The following is a 20,171-nucleotide window of genomic DNA, read 5'->3' as shown; positions in this document are numbered from 1 at the left end:
TGTCCGCAGTGGAGTATATCTGCTTATACAGGCCAGGCATAGAGGTCTCAGCAAGGGATATATTTTGCTATCACAACGATCGGAGTCAGAATAAATGGAGAAAGGAATGCCTGTGAGGAGCAGTGACTGACTGACACCGTTCTCTACAGGATAAGACACTGAACTGAGCGATCAGCCATTTGTGATCACTTAGTTCTTGAGCTATAGAGCCGGTGTGACAGCTGCAGTGTCACACGCCGGCTCTAACTATGGGGATGAGTGCATTTCACTCTCCCCATAGTTCTCCTTTAATCTGCACGCTGCACAAAACAGCTAACATATACTATTATTTTTTAAATGCTAGAAGCCAGAGGAAGGTTTTTTTTTTTGTCTTTTTTTTGGCAGTAGAGACTTTGAATTGCAATTTTTTTTCAAACTAATGTTTTGCTTTAAGACCCAATTTAAGAATATGCTAAGATTTACAATAAGAAATGACTCATCTCACAAGGATACATTTTTTCTTAAAAACAAAATGACTTAAAACACAAACCATATAACATTTATGTATTTTATTTCTTAACTGGCTGCACAACAATGATTTAACACTTTAGAAATTATTGCTGAAGCGTTAACTACAGAGAATTGACAATTTTTATCAGAGCATAGTGAGCACATAGGTCCCTCATGATCGTTACACCAGAATTATGCTGAATCAGCATGCTGTAATGGCATTCTGTTGAGTGGCTCAAGTAATGCACTGTCTATGGCATCACTACCGACACAAATGATTGACACAAACATAAAATGTACTCAGCACGTAAGCTCGCTATGCTCCACAAGATTTTTCGTTCACTGCCAAACAACTAAGAGCACAAAAAAACACCAGCAGCATGTTTACCAAACGGCTTTCTGGTGTCAAAAAAGCATGATAAATAAATGAGACTTATCAAGCAAGGCACTGGCAGATACAGGCACTTATCAAGTAAACATTTGGAAGCATCATTTCTCAAACTGTAATGGTTTTGTCTGTGTTTGCATCCAATGAGCCTGTAATCCATATCAAGCAACAGCTATAGGCACATAAACAAACATTCACATCAGTATAATTTGTTTAGGTTATATTAGACACACCTGTTAGAAGTGGTCAAAAGCAAGTTTGATATTGGTGCTACTTTGAGCAGTAGAGGCAGGAATGTATGTATCAGATTGCAATCTCACCGTAAATGTACTGCAATCATTAAAAGTATAATTATAGACTCTCATTAAAAGCACTGCAGCACTTAATTCTATGTGCACCTGCACTCACAGGTTTTAGCCCCCCTACAGAGTCTCACCTATTGATCCTGCCATTGAAGTTCACCTAATGCAGCTTGATGTGATGGTGTGGCAACATTGCTGCACTGCCTGAATTTAAAGCAGTGTTATCAATCCCATGATTGCACTACAGTGGTATAAGGAAATGTTGTAGGGGGAGTGGCTGTCAGAGTTGTCACTGCTCTTTCACAAGCCTGTAACTTGTCAATCGGTACTTTGACAATTGTAGTCCTGCCCACTGCTTTCCAGATTTACAGCACAAACGATGTTGCTGAAACGCTCCCACTGTAGGCTGCAGTGTCTGAGAATGGGAGAATGTGAGGCACGAATGGAGGATTTGGCTCACTCAGGGGAGCTAACGGAAATTGTCTGTTTACTCTATGGGGCTTGTGCATCACATTAGTAACTGGAGTTGTTTAGACTGTCATATAGAAGCCTATAGTTGCACTTTCATGGTAAACTTTAGCCAAAATTGAAAATAAAGTCTCAAGATGCATACAGGTAGTGTGGCTTATCTGTTCACAGTGTTCGATTGAAGTAGTATTAAACTCTCAAACTTTTTTTCAATACTTATGTTCCCAAACAGCTGGCTTCAAATTGCTCTGCTCAGCGTCCCTAAACTTCCTATTGAATTCAAGATCACAAGGGACAGAACAGTCTCCAGGAGCTGTCCCATCTACTAGCTTGGAAAAGGAAAAAGGGAGGCAACAGGGTGTGGCTTGGTCTGCCATGCCTGTGTTTGTGGAGACGCACACAGCCTACTAGCACACACAAGGATGGCTTTATAGGACCCCTAAAACAGGGTATCAGGGCCAGTGATTCATTGTAAGTGATCTCATCAGCATTTGACTTTATCACTTTAAGGTACTGCTATAGTGCACCAAAATTTAGCAGAGGTTTCTCACAGCTACCAATCAGATTCTTTCCTGCCTGGGAAGTTTAAATACAATTTGTGATGTATTTGTCACAGGTCGGCTAGAACTATGAGGTGAGTGAAAAGCACTCACCTCATAGTTCTCCTTTAAGCAAAGAGAGAAGGATATTACATAGTGCAGGATTCAGGAAGCACACTCTTCCTACTCTTTGACTGCACCTATGGAGGTGCCTGCGACTACAGTGACTTACACAAAATTAAGGTGTAAAGGGTGAAAAATGCATTAGTGAAAATGTATTAGTACCTTACTGCTTGCCCGGAATATCTTTAACACTGGTTACTGCAAAATGTACACACAATTCAAATAAAAATGATGATGGATATTACAAAATAACTTACTGAGCAGTGACTTCGGTCCTCTTCATCTTTTTCCTCATAGTAAAAATAGACAAAGGGGATCCACAAAAACACAAAGAACAGAATAATTGAATATAATGCTGAAAAGCAAGAAAGGAGACATAAATAAAACAAAACATTAATACAACATGTGTTGAACAGTTTATACTGTTATTATATATACTGGCTTGAAATATCAATCCTATTTCTGCTGCACAATTTTGAATCATATACCATTACAAGGAATGTCGTAAATGTGAAATCAAGTTTTACAGCAGAATTTATACTGAAACACCAGAATCATTGTTACTATTCGCCGGTTTAACCTTTGACCATTTTGTCTACTTAGCATAGTCAAGGGTCCCTGTTTTAGTAAACAATGCAGTAGACTGATTATATTAAAGTAAACCTGTACTGAGAGAAATATGGAGACCGTCAGCTCTGACCTCCTTGTGAACATTGCTTGTTCCCTGGTTGTCTCTGGTATCAATTATTTCAGAGTCACTGACCTGGAGCTAGCATTATCAGAAGAAAGCCAGAAATCCTGGTCGGCATATTTGCTGCAGATTAGTCACTCAAAGATTTGAAGCCTTTGGATCAACATAACAGCCATGTACCAAGTATTTTGAAAAGCAGAGCTTAGTAATGGCAGTCTATGTATTTATCTGAACTAGTATCCTTAAAAAACATAGTTTCTGCAACCCCATTTTGTTTAAGGATGCTCACACCAGGTGTATAATTCATCTGCAAAATGTTGAAGTGCCTAGATATCTGCATGCAGATATGATCAGAGAAGAGTTGCACAGTTTAGGAATGCAGACAAATCATAATTTGTATTACCCCACATGAACTAAACAATTCTAAAAAGAGAAGACCATTGAAATCATTGATACTTTTAACTTTAATGCTATGCCCATTATGGGAAATCAACAGCTGATGTGAATGCCTGTTTGACATTATAGAAAAAAGTTTCTTGGAAAAACAATGTTATTCTTGTTCTGTTCTTATGTCTTGAAACAAAATAATATGAAAATGCACATGCAGAATGCATTATCCTTACATATCAAATGATTTTCCATGTGGATGCAACCACTGAACCAAGAAATTGGAAAATGAACACCAATACAATGCATTGCTCTAGTAAGAGATTTCATATTCCAACTATAGGGCAAGTACAAAATTGCAGACATGTAAAGGCATATCATTAAGGCAGAGTTTTAACAAGTTGACCAAAAGGTTTCCTATTGATGACCAAATAAGCCTCACTGACAACAAACACCATCTGAGAATGTTAAGAGAGTCGACTTAAATGAAAATCAATTACTGTAAGATAGGCATTTATTGAGGGGGAAAAAAAAAACAATGAATTTAGCTTTGTGTTTCAGACCCATCAAAGAAAATAATTATTTCCAAAAAGTAAAAGGTATTCCTTATAGGAGAAATGTATCTAAACAAATAATGTTAACATGTTTATTTTATAACAGGCAAAAGTAATTGGTATGACCACTTGACAAGAGAACCTACCAAACTATGAAAACCTACCAAAGTATGAAGACTAACCAAAGAGCATTAATACAATCCTACACCCCATTCCTGCTTACCATTATGAGGGCATACAAAGAGGCAAAGTTTCAGACAACTGATCTAATAGTGTTTGTAAGGTCCCAAAACTAAGTTTGGCAGGACAAAAGAACAGCATCTTTGCAAAGGCCCCTGCCCGAGCCCAACCCCTATGCTCACCAGTACCCCCTCACCACTCTTTCATAGTTGGCAGCCATCCACAATATTCGGAAATTCCAAATATAGAGCTGTATACAAACCGCCTCCCCTGTGACAGTGCCGGGTCTAGTAGCCAATAGCTAGACATGACTGTAATCATTCAACCGGGTTGCTGACAACAATCTCTATTTCACCGGTTGTGGAAAGAGCAGCAAGTGATTGCTAGTAAGGGGAGTGGGGGTCCTTTGCAACAACACTGTTACTTTGCCCTGTATGGGCAAGGTGACACAGCCTCTTTAAGCCTTCAAACAAAATTCTAGCCAAAGTTTTTTTTTTGGATAAAGTTGGGAAGTCACAAAAAGTATTGCTGTCAGGTTTGTATGACTTGCTCTCATCTATGCGTCCTGCATCAGTGCCTCTTAGTCTCTTTAATAGAGACAGATAATAACAGACTTTAAAAGGCAGGAGAAGACTATAAAAATATATCTTAAAACTTCCTCCTGCAATATCACCTATCTAAAATGCCATTAAAGCTGCACTTCAGGCAGTTGTAAAAGACACCCAGTCATTTATATAAATGTTGTTCTGTGCTTATTAATAAATCTTAGAATGTGAACATTTGTACTCCAATTGGACCTTATTTCAGCCTTGTGTACCCTCTGTACAGCAGCACTGGGAGAGGGAGGGGCAGCACTGGAAGACAATATGGTGAGCTGCATGCAAATATGCTAACAAGGAGCTCCTAAGCATGCTACTGCTCTTTAACTATCCAATCAATAGGCCTGGGATGGGCTGGTGTCAGGCATGTATTCCGTAACTGTAAAAGAGAAAGTGGTGTAAATTTACCTGCCTGTGCTATGTGGCAGAAATATCTAAATTACAGGACTTAATGCATTGATATGCAAATCCCTTGGCAGGTAAAACATCCCCTCAAATGTAAATCACCTGTGTATTTAAACATTGCCTGAAGTTCAGGTTTAAGAAAAGGATAATAAAGAGAATGGTTGAAGACAAAACAAGAACTGAAAGACTGTGACAAATCATGCAAAGGTAAATCACTGCAAAACACATACAATAAGGTTTCGAATTATACCAACTCTGTATATTGTGACAAGACTGGAATTTATTGATGCAGATTTGTAAACTGAGAGGTCCAATTTAAGAACCATTTACTACATATTGTTATGCTGCGTTTTCTTTTTACAAATGCATGATACTGTACATTGGGAGGTGTTCTATATTAATGGTAGAATTAACCAAAAGCACAAAACACAGAACTACTTACAAATCTTTATTACAAAATTTTTAGAAAAAAATATTGTCGTATTTGTAGGCTAACAACATAAGGGTAAGCATAATTGGTAAAACATAACCAAGAACATTCAGTGTCTCTTCACATCTGTAGGGGTGTTAACGCTGTGCCTGCCACAAAAGCATGAAACTGCATGCGTTAAGGCAGCCTATTACTCTGCAATGGGCTAGCATTGCACTTAATTGCATGAAAAACCGCACCTGCAGCATTTTCGGCAACACAGTGTAGGTGCGGTGGACAGCTACTGAATGTGTGCATTGAAGACAGAATTTATCTCCATTACATACACCAGATTATTGGCTAAATATTTCCGGTTCCACAAGACATTAGTGCAGGGTTTTCCAACCATGGTTCTGCTTTAGGTTGTTTAGTATTTTGTATGAATTTAGGTTGTAAGTCTGTCATATATTTTATTAGTGTTTGTTATATTTGTATATTATTTTCTTCACTTACATCTCAATCATAACATAAAAAAAAAACTATGGGGTACTAGTCTCCTCCTGTGACCCAAAGCTCAGTATATCGCGAGCTACCGCTTGCGGTATACTGAGACCGCCAAAGCTGGGACGGATCCCGACAATGCTGTCGAGATCCACCCAGCTGTGTGAGTGCTGGCTCTGCCCATCTAAAGGCAGAGGCAGCTGTACCCGCCCCCTCCTCCATCCATTCCTCCACTCAGCGCTGGAGGATGGGAGCGGGAAGTGGGGGAATCCCTGCGGGGATCGATCTCTGCAGGGAGATGATCGAGAAGTGAGCAAACGACGGTATGCGTTAGTTCACTTCCCGATCTATTGAGCCGACGTGCGACAGTTTCATTGTCACGAGTCGGCTCCGACTATGAGGATGAGTGATTTTCACTCACCTTATAGTTCTCCTTTAAATATCACAGGCTATAGATTAGAAAGGTATTTTTTAGGGTGCTCCCAGAGATCTCAAGATGTTTTCAAGGATTTCTTGAGGGTAAAATGGTTGGGAAAGGCTGCAATAGGGTTACTGTACAAACATATTTTGGTTAATTGGGTTGAAAAGAATTTATATCCAATTGTTAGTCTTAACCAATAGTTACTCTAAAACATTTTTGCTGAAAGATCATATAAATACGTGTCTGCTGAAATCACAAACCCATCTCCACTAAAGAAAACTACATTTCAAATTAAAAGTTGTAAAAATTTGACATTTGACCTTAAAGAATGGAAAGAAACATTTAGAAGCTCAACTTCATATAGGAGTAAAATGAATTGCCTTCAAAATTGCCTTCTCCTGCTCTAGGTTCTGCCATTTACTCTAAACTAAACAATTTATTTTACCTTTATTCTTTATTTGGTTTCCCTCTGGATCAATATACCCTAGTCTTTTCCTCCCAACTGGGTGCAATCATAAACAGGAAGCCTACTAGGTTGTTATTAGTGACGTCGGATCATACATGCCATTTTACATGGTGATTGGACTGATGTACTCTGGTTAATGTATGGTTCAGACGGTTATCCTACAAATTGCTTCCCCCTTTTTGTGGGGTTTTTTTTTTTCCTTTTCCTAAATGTTTGTATGATATCTGTAAGGATCAGCCATACCGGCACTATGGATAGCTCATCTGTAATTTAGCCTACCATGGACGAAAATTAGTGTTGTTCTGTTTTATTTGTGTGTCTTTTACCTATGCTCAACCTTTGTAACCCTGTTGATCAAACTTTGATGGTCTAATGTGACGGAGACCGAAATAAGAAATTACTTTTGTGTTGAATAAAAATTTATTGGAACAAAAAAAAATAAAAAAAAAATAAACAGGAAGCCTAAAACCAAACAGCAAGAAGGTTATATCATACTAAACTTATGGATGTATATGATAAAAGAACAGGATAGCTATGCAGTCATAACACCATCCTAGGGATCCAATACAATTTTTCAATTCTTAGCATTCCGACAAGCTACATCATGTGTCTTTTATATGAGTCTGAAGTTCAGCTTTTAAGAGAACCTAGAAACTTAACAATTCTGCTTGATTAATTTTCTAATTTTCTGTTACAATATTAACACCACTTCTTGTCAGTTATCACACTGGCAGCACATTGATATCAATGTACTGCTAATTAAATGACACAAGCAGAAAAAGCACTTAGCAGCAAAGTTTCATCTCCTGTGCAACCCTAGACTAAATCTGGCCATACACAATGCAATCAGATTGTATAATCTACTTCACATTTATTAAAGCGATTCAATATAAGGGCCTTAATACAGCAAAAAAGCCCTCTCAGCAGCGGAGCCAACACATTAATAATGGGGGGAAAAAAAAAAAAATCACATTTAATTATATAGGTGTATTAAGACATGCATCCACAATAATGTATTCTCTAAATTGCAACACCCGATCCAGATAAATAGTTAAAAAGATTTAAATATGGGATCCCGGTAATTGTAACCTTGGTGAAAAAAACCCCCAACAATTTGATGAAAACTCTATGTTGTAGTATCGAGTGAAAGCCAACAAGTCCGCGAATGATTAAAGCCAGTTCAAAGATGACTACTTGTATCAAAATGTATTTTTGGCAGTGTTCTATTAAGGCAAGATATATTAGGGTCCACTGTGAGGGCAGCCCACTTCTAATTAAAAGTCAACTCAAACAGATATTGGTCAGTAAAGCATTAAGGAAGAATGAATAACTTATCAGGATTTGTTCAGTCTCTATACAAAGCAGGTCCAAATAAGGATTGTACCAGAAGACGAGAAGAGTTTTCACAGTTTTGGATGCCTCTCAAGGATCTCAGGCTAGTAACAGTACTCGTATCACTTGCTGGTTGTAGGTTCAACAGTGTCAATAGGAAACAATATGGGATCTTTAAGGTTTTGGAGCAATATTAGTTGATTGTGACTCTTCAGGAACAAGTTAATCTAGAGCAGATTTAAGAGACTCTTCAGCCGACTACACATCTGCACCAGAAGGCTCAGAGGCTGCTACAGCTGCAGGAATATCAAATAAAGAATCTGGGAGAAGAGAGTGTAGACGTATGCGTACAGATTCTATGAGTCTGTAATCATATTTCTAGTTTTGCCCACAAATTCTGGTTGCAGAAACCTGGAGCTAAAGGGAAATTCCAAGGAGTGTGTGGACTTGGGGTACTCGTATCACTTGCTGGTTGTTACAGATTTAAGTAGGTTCAACAGTGTCAATAGGAAACAATATGGGATCTTTAAGGTTTTGGAGCAATATTAGTGGATACAGCAGGACCACTCCCTTTGCGCTTGAGATCTGACATATTGCACTGCCAGGCAAATTAATTTAAGACACCGAATAAAAAAACATTATTGGGCATACTAACAAAGTGAGTCTTCAGAGACTGGGTCACAACAGGGATTATGCAACAGCTGTGGATATGGAGAGAGCTCTGAGGCCAATTAACACAGTACACAAAGGTCTGGAAAACAGCACAAGCAGAGTCCAGTTCCCAAAAGTCACATTCCAGGCAGGCCCTACAATTTTCGATCCAGCAGGGTCCGGGTACAACATCTCCAAGAATAAACCGATCTGGGCAGCTGCATAAAGAGCTGAGCTTAGCGTGTAGATCAGGAGTCTCAAACCTCCGGCCCTCCAGCTGTGGTGGAATGACAAATCCCATGAGGCATTGCAAGATTCTCACAGCCACAGACATGACTCCCGACGAGAGATGCATCATGGGATTTGTAGTTTCACCACAGCTAGAGAGCCGGAGGTTTGAGACCCCTGGTGTAGATGAAGAAGTCTTGATTAAAGTAAAAAAAGATCTTTTAAAAAAAAGTATGACGACAAATACAAAAAAATGGTTAAAACAATTAAAAGTACAGGTGAAACTCGAATAATTAGAATATCGTGCAAACGTAATTGCAGTAAGTGCTGCAAAAGGGGCCCAAACCAAGTACTGAGTACATATGCATGCTTGTACTTTTCAGAGGTCCGATATTGTTCTATGTACAATCCTTGTTTTATTGATTGCATGTAATAATCTACTTTTTTGAGGTTAGGGATTTGGGGTTCTTGGGGTTTTCATGAGCTGTAAGCCATAATCATCACAATTATGACAAATCACGGCTTGAATTATCTTGCTTTGCATGTAATGAGTCTATCTCATATATTAGTTTCACCTTTTAAGTTGCATTAGTGAAATAAATGAACTTTGCATGATATTCTAATTATTCGAGTTTCACCTGTAGAGGATAAACAATCATCCTCCTATGATACTAGCAAAAAAACTGAAGCATGCTGGGAGTGAGAAAGGTTATACAGGGATGGCCAATGACTTTTTTGTTTACCAGTGTAATTTCTGCTGAAGGCAGCAATATAACCCATTTATCTTAACTAAATCCTAAAATGAACAAGAAAGAAATTGTTTTTTTTTTTCTACTGGGATAAAACAAAAATACTGGCACATTTTGCATAATGGCAAAGAACAATTAAAAGACATGCAAATGTGTCTAATGTTCAACACAACTACAAACTCAATAACATGCCAAAATATGCTGCCTGAGAGAAGTAATCTTCCTCTGATAATCAGCATTATTTATTGAAAAAAAAAAAAAAAAAAGACAGCAGCCCACAGATTAATAAAGCACCTGGAGCTGCTTTCATTGCTTGTAATGGTATTAAACAATTGATCACCAATAGACAGAATTAGTTGAAACGGATCAATATATCCACAAAATTAAAAAAGCCTTTTTAAAGAGAAAAAAAAAAACTACAATAGATCTGTCAATGTAGTTGAATATACTCTCCAACTGCTTTAGCTGTACTGTGATATATCATATCAAACAACAAAAAAATTATTAGTGCTTGTACATGCTTGTGACGGATGAATCTTTAAAATGTTGCTTCCGATCTGAAACAGGTCTGTTAAAAGAGACTTTCCTACTGGGGGCTCACTGTGGGTATCAAAAAGAATGAACAAGAACCACTGTGTCACATCCAGACAAAGTAGGTAATCTTCATCTTGACACAACACAGAAGCCAACATCAAGAAATAGGTGGTTGACTCCTGTACCACCAACGGGTATGGCACCTGTCTTACCATGCCAATAATGCAGGTGGTTACCATGGGGCAAACAAAAAACTTTTCATTACTGGATCCACTTGACAGGCAGCAACCATCTATTATTCAGTGAGTGCTCTATGGAAGTGAACTGCAGGGGCTTGGAACAAAGCATTTACTTTTTTAGTTTTCTGAAACCCACCTACAGACTATAGCAAAAATGGCAGAAGTGCGTAACTACCATCAAGTGATCACTATAGAGTATGAAAACAGTAAAACGTTACAGACACTAGTTCGGTAAGCCATATGAATAAAGCTAATGTAAACAGAGTAGGAAAATACACAAGGCCCATTATTATATCAACTAAGACAAAGGTTGCAACAAAGACTTTATAAAGTGCATCTGTGGGCAAAACCAATTTTTATTTTTTTTTGTGGGCAGCTGTCTAAGAGGGCAATTCTCACTTTGGGAGAGTTGCTATAACTTCTTGTTGCATCTCTGGCACAGGAAGTGAAGGGACATTTCCTCAGAGGTACACACGCAAAAAAAGTTTTCAGTTTTAACCCTGTTCTACTCCATCCAAAAAATTAAGTTTTGGCGATAAATATACTTTAGTAATCTACTTTTTTTGTTACACTAAAAATGTAATTGTGTTATTTGCTCACTAAGCTCATAAGTGGAGGATTGTGTGGAATCAACTTCTGTGGCAAAAGGAAAACATAAATACATGTCATCTATACTTTTAAGCATCTGTTTTTTTAAACTGTAGATGTTACATGCATCAACAACCTAAAAAAATAAGTCAAAAGACATGAAAGTTTGGTTGAGAAAAAAAAAAAAAAGCTGTAACCTTTCAAATTGTCCTAGAAATTCAGATTAAATGTCATATTATACAGAAAGAATTTTCAAGATATGCAGCAAAGATGACGAGTATTGACATGATTCATGAGATAAGAAATCTGTGTTTAAGCATACATAAAAAGAACTGAATGAGATGGATAAGCCAAGGATGAGTCACAGCAAGGTGAATTGATCTTTCTGAAAGGACATGAGGACAGCGTAAAGTTTTGCTCACACAGCACACTGCATGTCCGTTCTATGTCACACAATATGCGTCATGATTGACAATGAGCAGATGTAATACATATCTAACCTAACCTTTTAAACCATTCCCTGCAATATAGGTCATTACATCCTACTAAAAATATAGCATACATTCTGCAAATGTTTACTAGATGTTCTTCAAATATGGCAGTGGCAGGTATAATTCTACCTTCCACTCCTATCTATTTGGTTTTCTCTGTCTCAAAAAATAAATGTGTGAGAGGAAGAGTATTTACAAATTTTCACAATTTTTGCCCCTTTAAAAAAAAAATTATTTGATTTTACAGCATTTGGTGAATATATCTAGAAGCTCTGGGTCTGTTATCCTTTCCCTTAGCTTTAAACGGAGTGAGTCACTACGCTGAATGAAGTTGGGACCCTTGCCCCTACAGAAAGTAATGAAGCAAGAATTATGGTCAAGGAGCTTACGCCTCTGAAGAAAATGCACAGCAATGGAAGCTTCTATATTATCATGACTGCTTCCCTGTAAGTCAGTACAGTGCTACAAATAACACACAAATGAAGCAATCTTAGCTTTTGTTGATACAAATCTAAAATTCAACAAACTGAGATCAAAGTGCTGCTAATGTAAATGCTAGCATGGGGTTTGGGGTAGTTTCTCTCCCTCTCTCCTGCCGACAACTGTGATGCGAGTCCTGGACCAGCAGGAGGGGCAGTGGAGCCCGGGAAGTAAGGCAAGGGTGTTACGCAGGGAAGGGGGCGCAATCTTCACCTCCCCTAGTAGCGATCTGGAGGCAGCTCAGCCACTAGAATTGATTCCAGTATACTGTAAAGCCGACCATCAGCGTTACACAGCATTACACAAGTAAACAGAGCAAAGCCACCAGGAGTCTGTTTAAAGCGGTCGGCTGCCAGCGGCATACGGCATTCGTTGTTGGCAGTGAAAGTGGTAAAAAATGACCGAGTTACCCGGGAGGCTATAAAATGTTGGAGCATGTTGCTGACAGACACTCATTGGAACTGAGGAAGCTACTTGAATACAGTATATGGCAAAGAGCAGTAGCGGACCTAAGGAACCCTGGTGCAAGATTTTTTTTTGCCCCCACCCCCCCAAAAAAAACACAAACACAGCGCTCTCCTCCCACAGCGCTCGGCCGGCTGTCACTTTCTCTCCTCCCCGCTGGGACACAGAGCAGCGCCCATCCCCCATCTCTGTGCCGGGAGTGTCGGATGAACGGATGATCCGACACTCTCAGCGCAGAGATGGGGGGCCCGCTGGCCGCTGGTACCGATCCGGCGCTGGGACTGTGCTGGGCCCCCAACAGGCCCGAGGCCCTGGTGCGTTCGCACCGCCTGCACCGGCGGTAGTTCCGCCACTGGCAAAGAGTGTCCAGTTGAATGTGACTACTGCTAGCTGCTACATTCATTGTAAAATAGTTTAACTAATTTTATTTAAAGCTGAGCTCTAGGCATATATAACATTTACATTAGCCTAAAACACATTCAATAATAATCTACATATGAAATATATACCAGTGCAAATCCTTATAGAAGAATAACATAACAAATGAAAGATTTGGTTCCTAGCATATTAGAAAGCATGCAAACATTTGTTTAATAAATAGGTAAAAAGAAGGAGAGGTTGTTTTAATGCTTTCAATATAAGGGCTTGGCAGTAAAAGGGTAAATACTAGTATATATAGATCTATCCATCTATCTATAGATCTATATATATAAAATTTAATTTCATACCACCTTGCACAGCAGTACTCTAAAGGTGTCCATGCACCTTGCAATCATCCAACGAATATTTTTGTCCGATTTTCGTACGGCGGCCCCATCATGCAACGATCATTACACAGTTCAATTAGTGGTCGCTAGCAAAATCACCTGGCCGAATTTCGTTAATTGACGGCACGGATTTTCGTTTGTGCATGAGCAGTGTTAATCGTGCGATTTTTGACGTACGGAAACTCCACCAACCTTACAAATTTTGTACCATTTGACAGAAGTTTTCTAGCTTGCGGGAAAGTCAAAAGTCGTACCATTGTACAGTATTTGTGGTTGTACACTGCCCATAAACCTTGCGAATATCGTAGGAAAATGCGATCGCAAACAAAAATCGGCTGATATTCGTATGGTGCATCTTTAGCCAATTAGGACTCTTCTGATTGCTTTAAAGAGTGCTTTAAGTTTGACAATGTGACATGCTTACTGGTGTGGAGAGCACAAGAATAACATTTGTTATATTTATTTTTTTTCTTTACTTTTAGGGGCTTCAGGGAAATATTAGGGGTCTAAAAAACAGACCCCTCAGTGCATAGCATAGTGATGCTATGCACTAGGAATAATATGAATGTATTGTTCTAATTGATAATTTATGTGAGAATAAGCTGTCTGTGATCTATTTAGAAAATAAAGTTTTAATAATTAAAAACAGACCCCTGATATTTCCCTTTTAAAATAGAAAAAGAGATTGAGGACACAGAGTCCTCAATCTCTTTTTCTGCAGCCCCTGCGATAAACTAACAGGAATACTCTATACTGAGTGTTCCTGGTTATTTATAACTTGTGAAGATACTAAGTCTACTATATCCACAATCATGAATGAACAGGAAATGATGTAGATACTACTTAATTCATAATTAAGGAGACTGTAAATAATTGAGGGCATAGTATGTTTACTAACACTCAGGGATCACTGAGTGTTTGTACCCGGTCTCCATCCCTACACACTGTCACAGAAGGCTGGGCAGGGCGGTGCGGGAGTAGAGCTCAGCCTCCGGTGACAGCAATGGCTGTCTCCGGAGGCTGAACGGTGCGGGGGAAAGAGACGCCGGCCGCTCACAGCACTCTCCTCCCACACTGCTCGGCCTCCTGTGACAGTTTATCTCCTCGCCGCTGGAATACAGAGCAGTGCCCAGTGGGGGTGCCCCAAAACACAATATAATACACATTTTTTAAATAAAATATAAAAGATGAGGTTACGACAAGTAAATATATACCCAACATGCCCAGGTTAAAAATTGCGTGCGTCTGTGAAACAGCGACAAATCTCAGTACCCAAAAAAGTCCATAGACTGGCGTGTGTGGCGATACCCAACATGTGTAACGCGATCAACATTTTGGTACATAGGCGCGCCCGACACGCGTTTACGTGAATATGCACATGCTCGTGGGGGCCTTCAAATTTTTTACATTTGTTTTATTTAATATTTTTTAAACTTCATTTTTTTTACTTACTTGCTATCACATAGGGGGCTTGCAAGCGCCCCATTGTGATAGTATATTGGTGGTGACAGGTCCTCTTTAGGGTAAAACTGGGCATCCAAAAGACCCCTAGTATCACCTTTCCACTTTTAGTGCAGATAGTACTTCGATAGCTTATTGCTCAGCTTCAGGAGCAGAGCAATGACAGCTCAGGGATCGGAAGTGATGCAATCCGCGTAGCTCCCGGTCCCATAGAACGGGGAGAAGATCGGTGAACGGACGTTCACTGTTCTCTTCAGCTTCTCGCCGACACCCGCGACGCTAAATCCGGGACCCGCAGGAGGGGCAGAGGAGCCTGGGAAACAGGGTGAGGGTGTCGGGTGTGGCCGCCAGAATCGCTTCTATAATAAAGCCGGCAGCCAGCTCTACAAATGTAAAAAGCATTGACCCACAGGGGTCTTGTTTAAACGGACCTGCTGCCAGTGACGTACTATATACGTCACATGTCACTACGGGGTTAAATACAGCTTCAAAACTGGCTAATTTAGTGAATCTCAGTTGTTTTTGCCACAATCAGGTCTACAACATTCTATGTAATATGTTGTAGTTTCTTGCTGTACATAGCAACTAACCAAAAGCAATGTTTTGTTTTTAACACATCTGCTAATGGACAGTTGCAATGGGAGACAAGAAATCTGTTTTCTTATTAGCACACTTTTCATAGATAAGCGCCTAAGATCTTGAAAAATAAATGGTAAAAAAATATTTTGAATAGTCTTATTTGTTTCTCCTACAAAATGATATTTGAAGCAAATCCCTAGTGAAACTTAAATAGCCCCTTTCTAAAGATGGCACGTCTTTGTTTCATACAGCAAAAAAAGCTGAAATCAAATAGAATGGAAAAAGGAAAAGTCACAAATCAAATAAGCTTTATAAAGCAGTCAAACAGAAACAAGGCAAATACTTGACAGAAAAAAGAAAATTATTTAACCTTCTATAAACAGGCCTCAATGCTTTTAGGTCTTCAGTGAAAATCTAATAATAGATAAAGGCCACCTGAATGAACAAATTACCACTTTTGAGCTATACCATGTACTGAATAATCAAAGCTATCCAACACTAGCAGTGTGAAAATGTAAGAGCCTGAGTAGATGGGCAAATGCAGCATGCTTGCAGGTGGATTTAACATTGAACTCCAAGCAAGCAGCTAAATACACACACCAAATCCACATATAGGAGCTGTTTATCTGTCAAAGGATTTGCATTTGTTCATCCAGTCTTAAGATTTATACAGTTCTGCCACACAACACACCCTTGCCTGGCAGAGCAGGAGACCAAATCTCGGCTGCAGTTAAGTAATATTATCAGGTCTTGTCCCTCAGCCTATAACTGGACAGTCAAAGGAGCAGCAGCAGCAGACTGATTCTCATTTTGCTGTCAATCCACTCTCTCCACCTATCAGTATGCCCCTTTTTAGCACATGAGCACAAATGAGAGCCTTCCTGTGCTGCATCTCCCTCCTCCAGTCGGAGTTCTGCTGTACAAGGGCTGCAAAAGGCTGGTACTGTATAAGGCAGTCACACTGCTTGCATTCAAACTACATTTAAGATGCATTAATGAATACAGAGCTGAAGTAATGCATTATGTGTCTTATCTATCAGGAGTACAGCTTTTGCATTTGAAAATAAGTTTGGAGGTGCTCTTGAGATCTTTCTGCATTCCTTTGAAGGTGCTTCTGACCTCCTCGGACCTGCTTCCAATCTACTTTCACAATCCCATTGAGTTATTTCGAAAGATGGGGGTTTGGTCACAAGCCTTATTCTCTTGGTTGAGCAAATTTCTCTGTTCACTACTCCAAAATCAAGACACAACAATTGGCTTTACTGGACTGCAACAGGATGGACACCACTTCTAAGCAAGCAAAGCATAAGTGCTCATCACTTACATAGTATTTGAGGTTGAATAAAGAAATCAGTCCATCAAGTCCAACCCATAGGATCTTATTCCTAGGAGTACTACTTGTACCCCTGTATATTACGGTCCCTTAAGAAATCGTCCAAAAGTTTCTTGAACAATTCCACATTCTTTGCTAAAATCACCGCCTGTGGAAGTGAGTTCCAGACCTTGACCGCTCTAACTGTGAAGAACCCCCTTCACCCCTTGTGCTGGAACCTCTTTTCCACCAATTTTAGGTGGTGGCCTCTAGTTTTTGTAACAGAGTTAATTTTAAATAGTTTATCGCTAATGTTGCTAGCACCATTGAACATTTTGTACATGGAAATCATATCCCCCCTTAATCTCCTCACCTCCAATGTGAACATGTTTAAATTTAGTAGCCTCGTCTCGTAGCTCTGGTCCTCCATACCCCTAATTAGTTTGGTTGCCCTCCACTGGACTTTTTTTTGTTTGTTTAAAAAGCATCTGGAATTTTGGAAACATATCACAATACCCTATAAACTTAGATAAATCTAAAGCTTTATACCTAAAAGTATAAAACCATAATGGAGCTCACCCTATTCTTTTGTCTGGTTTAAGGATACAATTCCCTACTTGGCATTCAATATTTCTAAAAATATCGTTAAATTATACTGAGTTAATATCCCTCCTGTGCTGAAAGCAATAAGGATTGCCTTAGGAAATGGTTTCATATTAACCTAATGTTTTCGGTAAGAATTAACCTAATAAAAATGGTAGTATTCCTCCAACAACCAACTAAATATAGATTTGTCACACAGCAGCCAGGGCCAACATTTACAAAGACTAGTCAGCTAAAGAACTCAAGTTAATAAAATGTCTTAAACCATTAGAACAAATAAGGAGAGAGAGAGAGCAAGAGAGAGAAAGAGAGGGAGAGAAAGACAGAGAGAAATAGACATAAATACACACACAAGATCATATGGGAATCCCTGAAAATTGGTACAACAGAATAGAGCAACAGAAAATAAAGATAACAAGAGAGGGAGAATAAAACAGAAGGGGGAGACGTGTGTGTGCGCATGTGCATGAACCTGCACACTGTACAGAAATGGTGGACGGAAGGGTGGGGGACCAGGGAGATTGGATCTATGTTTCCATTACCCGCAGACCCATCGAGCATACAAGATGTTATAACATGGCATAAGGATAATGCAATGGGCCAAATCTAAAGTTTGGTCATTGTGGTGTAAAGTGATCACAAATGGCCCAATCATCAGCATAATTATCACCCAATCTTCCAAAAAAAACTGGCCAGGCAAAAGACTGTTACTGTTAATGTCATAAAATACAGCACAGTACAATGGATGGCTGAGTTACGCTGTAATATAAATATGGCAGCAATGGAGGTGGGGGCAATGGTTGCTATGGGTTACCTGGTATTATATGTGTGTGTAACATATGCATTGCATTTGTCGCTGAGTCGGCATGTGAGGCCTTGAAACGCTAGCATGGCAGCTTGGACTGTTTACAATAAATCTCTGAAATAAACTTCTTGGCGTGGTGATGACTTTCTGCTAGAGTCTAGTTATACAGGCATCCCCTGGTGTTATAGGTCCAAGCACTATAGGGACTGTGTAGCTCTAGTGGGGACTTTTTTTTTTTCTTTCACCAAGTTAATCTTTGCCACATATATAGACTCAGACAAAAAGTGAATCTTTAGAGTCTGGGTTACACCACAGGCTGTGCCATAGTCCTGGACCTGGAGAGCACCCTGTAGCTAACACAGTATATTTAGAACTGGAAAGCACCAAAAAGCAGAGCCCAGTGCCCAAAGGTCACATTCTATGCTTGCCCCAAAATCTTCAGTCCAGCAAGGTCCAAGTACAGCCTCTAAAGATGTTTCTGAGGAGCCACAGATCTGGATAGTTGCTGTGTAGAGACTGACTTAAGCGCCATGTTTGACTGAAGTTAGCAAATATAAAACTACAGTATCCAAGGTGTAATAAATATCTTAATTGAAGAGAAAAGTCACCGTAAAAAAATATATAATTTGAGTTTTCGACAGCTGAGAGAAAAGACACCCAACCTACTAGCACACTAGCTTACAAACTGAGGGATGATTTTTGGAGAAGCGATTATATTTGGGCTGGCTATACATTTTGCCAGTGTCCAAAGCTCCTGTAGGTGGCAGTGTAACCCATATGTCCAAGAATTACTACAATCCTGTGTCCCTCAGTAGAAGATAAAGAAAAGCTGTTACCTGACACAGTAATAGGTAAAAGAAAGAAATTGTGCTGGGACAGGCTCTAAAGAAGGCTTTCTCAGCCAGGGTTCCTACTGAGGGTGCTAGGGGTCCCTTGAGCAGTGAGCAATGAATCTCCCACCTAAAAGATAATGTTGCTGTATTAAGCAGGGGAGAAGTTAAAAATGAAAAACAAACAAATATCTGCTCTGGGTATAAATTAATTAAAACATTTTCTACAACCTATTGATCATACTAATGTACCCGAGAACTGGAGGCATAATCATATTTAGCAGAGGTTCCCTGAAAACTGAAAATAATTTAAGGTAAAAACAAAAAGTTGAGAAAAGCTGCTCTAGAGGAAAGTTTGGGGGTAAATTTGGGAAATGCCTACATATACAATTTAAACATGACATATTTCAGCAAATTGTAAAGCACAACCCCTATTTATTCGCAGAGTATAATACACTGACAAAGTTAAAATATAAAATGTGACATGCATCCATTGGGCACCCTTCCAGTTAATCTACTAGTGCTTTGTTTGTAAAATGTCAAAGCTTAATTGATATTTTGGGCCTTTATCCAAGCAAGGTGAAGACAGCTCCAGAGCTTAACAATTTGGTGAAGACAGCTCCAGAGCTTAACAATTTAACTAACTCAGAAAGAAGTATTGCACTTAGGCACCTCTAAGCAGTGAGGATTTCAAAATAAAGATAATTACAAAGTAAGGGAAGTCTATAAAAAGATATCTAAACAATTCCTGTTTGCAGAAAGCAGACGTGGAGCCTGTGTCAGGCAGCCCATTATTCAAGGCTTGTGACATTATCAGGAACGGAAGAGAATGTCAACACGGTGCACAGCCATGTACAGGACGGGCAGGTGGAACAAGGATTTCTGCTATGAAAAAGTAAGTATCTATATTTATAATCTGACAGCGTATTGTCTGCTTATTGCAGACCCATGCTGATGTGTACCTTTACTTATTAACAATTTATTTGTTTAAGCAAAATTTGGAAGAAAAGAAGATGAACACCACAAATAAAGCAGCATAACCAAAGCATACATTATCAGTTTTAAATATCATCTTTCACCATGTTTCTATTACCCATATTTTGTCACTAAACCTTACATACAATTACATCTTAAT

At 39.2% G+C, this 20,171-nt stretch overlaps 1 protein-coding gene across 1 annotated transcript in view; it reads right to left on the bottom strand.

Moving 5' to 3' along the window:
* Positions 1-20,171, bottom strand: part of LMBRD1 (LMBR1 domain containing 1) — a 153,521-nt gene that overhangs the window by 107,592 nt on the left and 25,758 nt on the right. Inside the window, exon 4 of the mRNA XM_018560883.1 lies at positions 2,567-2,664. Within this exon, the coding sequence (XP_018416385.1) occupies positions 2,567-2,664 (98 nt within the window). The remainder of the gene's footprint in view (positions 1-2,566; positions 2,665-20,171) is intronic.

The sequence above is a fragment of the Nanorana parkeri genome, unplaced genomic scaffold (assembly GCF_000935625.1).
Source record: "Nanorana parkeri isolate BGI_ZX_2015 unplaced genomic scaffold, ASM93562v1 scaffold484, whole genome shotgun sequence".
Taxonomy (NCBI): Eukaryota; Metazoa; Chordata; class Amphibia; order Anura; family Dicroglossidae; genus Nanorana; species Nanorana parkeri.
This window is presented reverse-complemented; position numbering and strand designations above follow the sequence as displayed.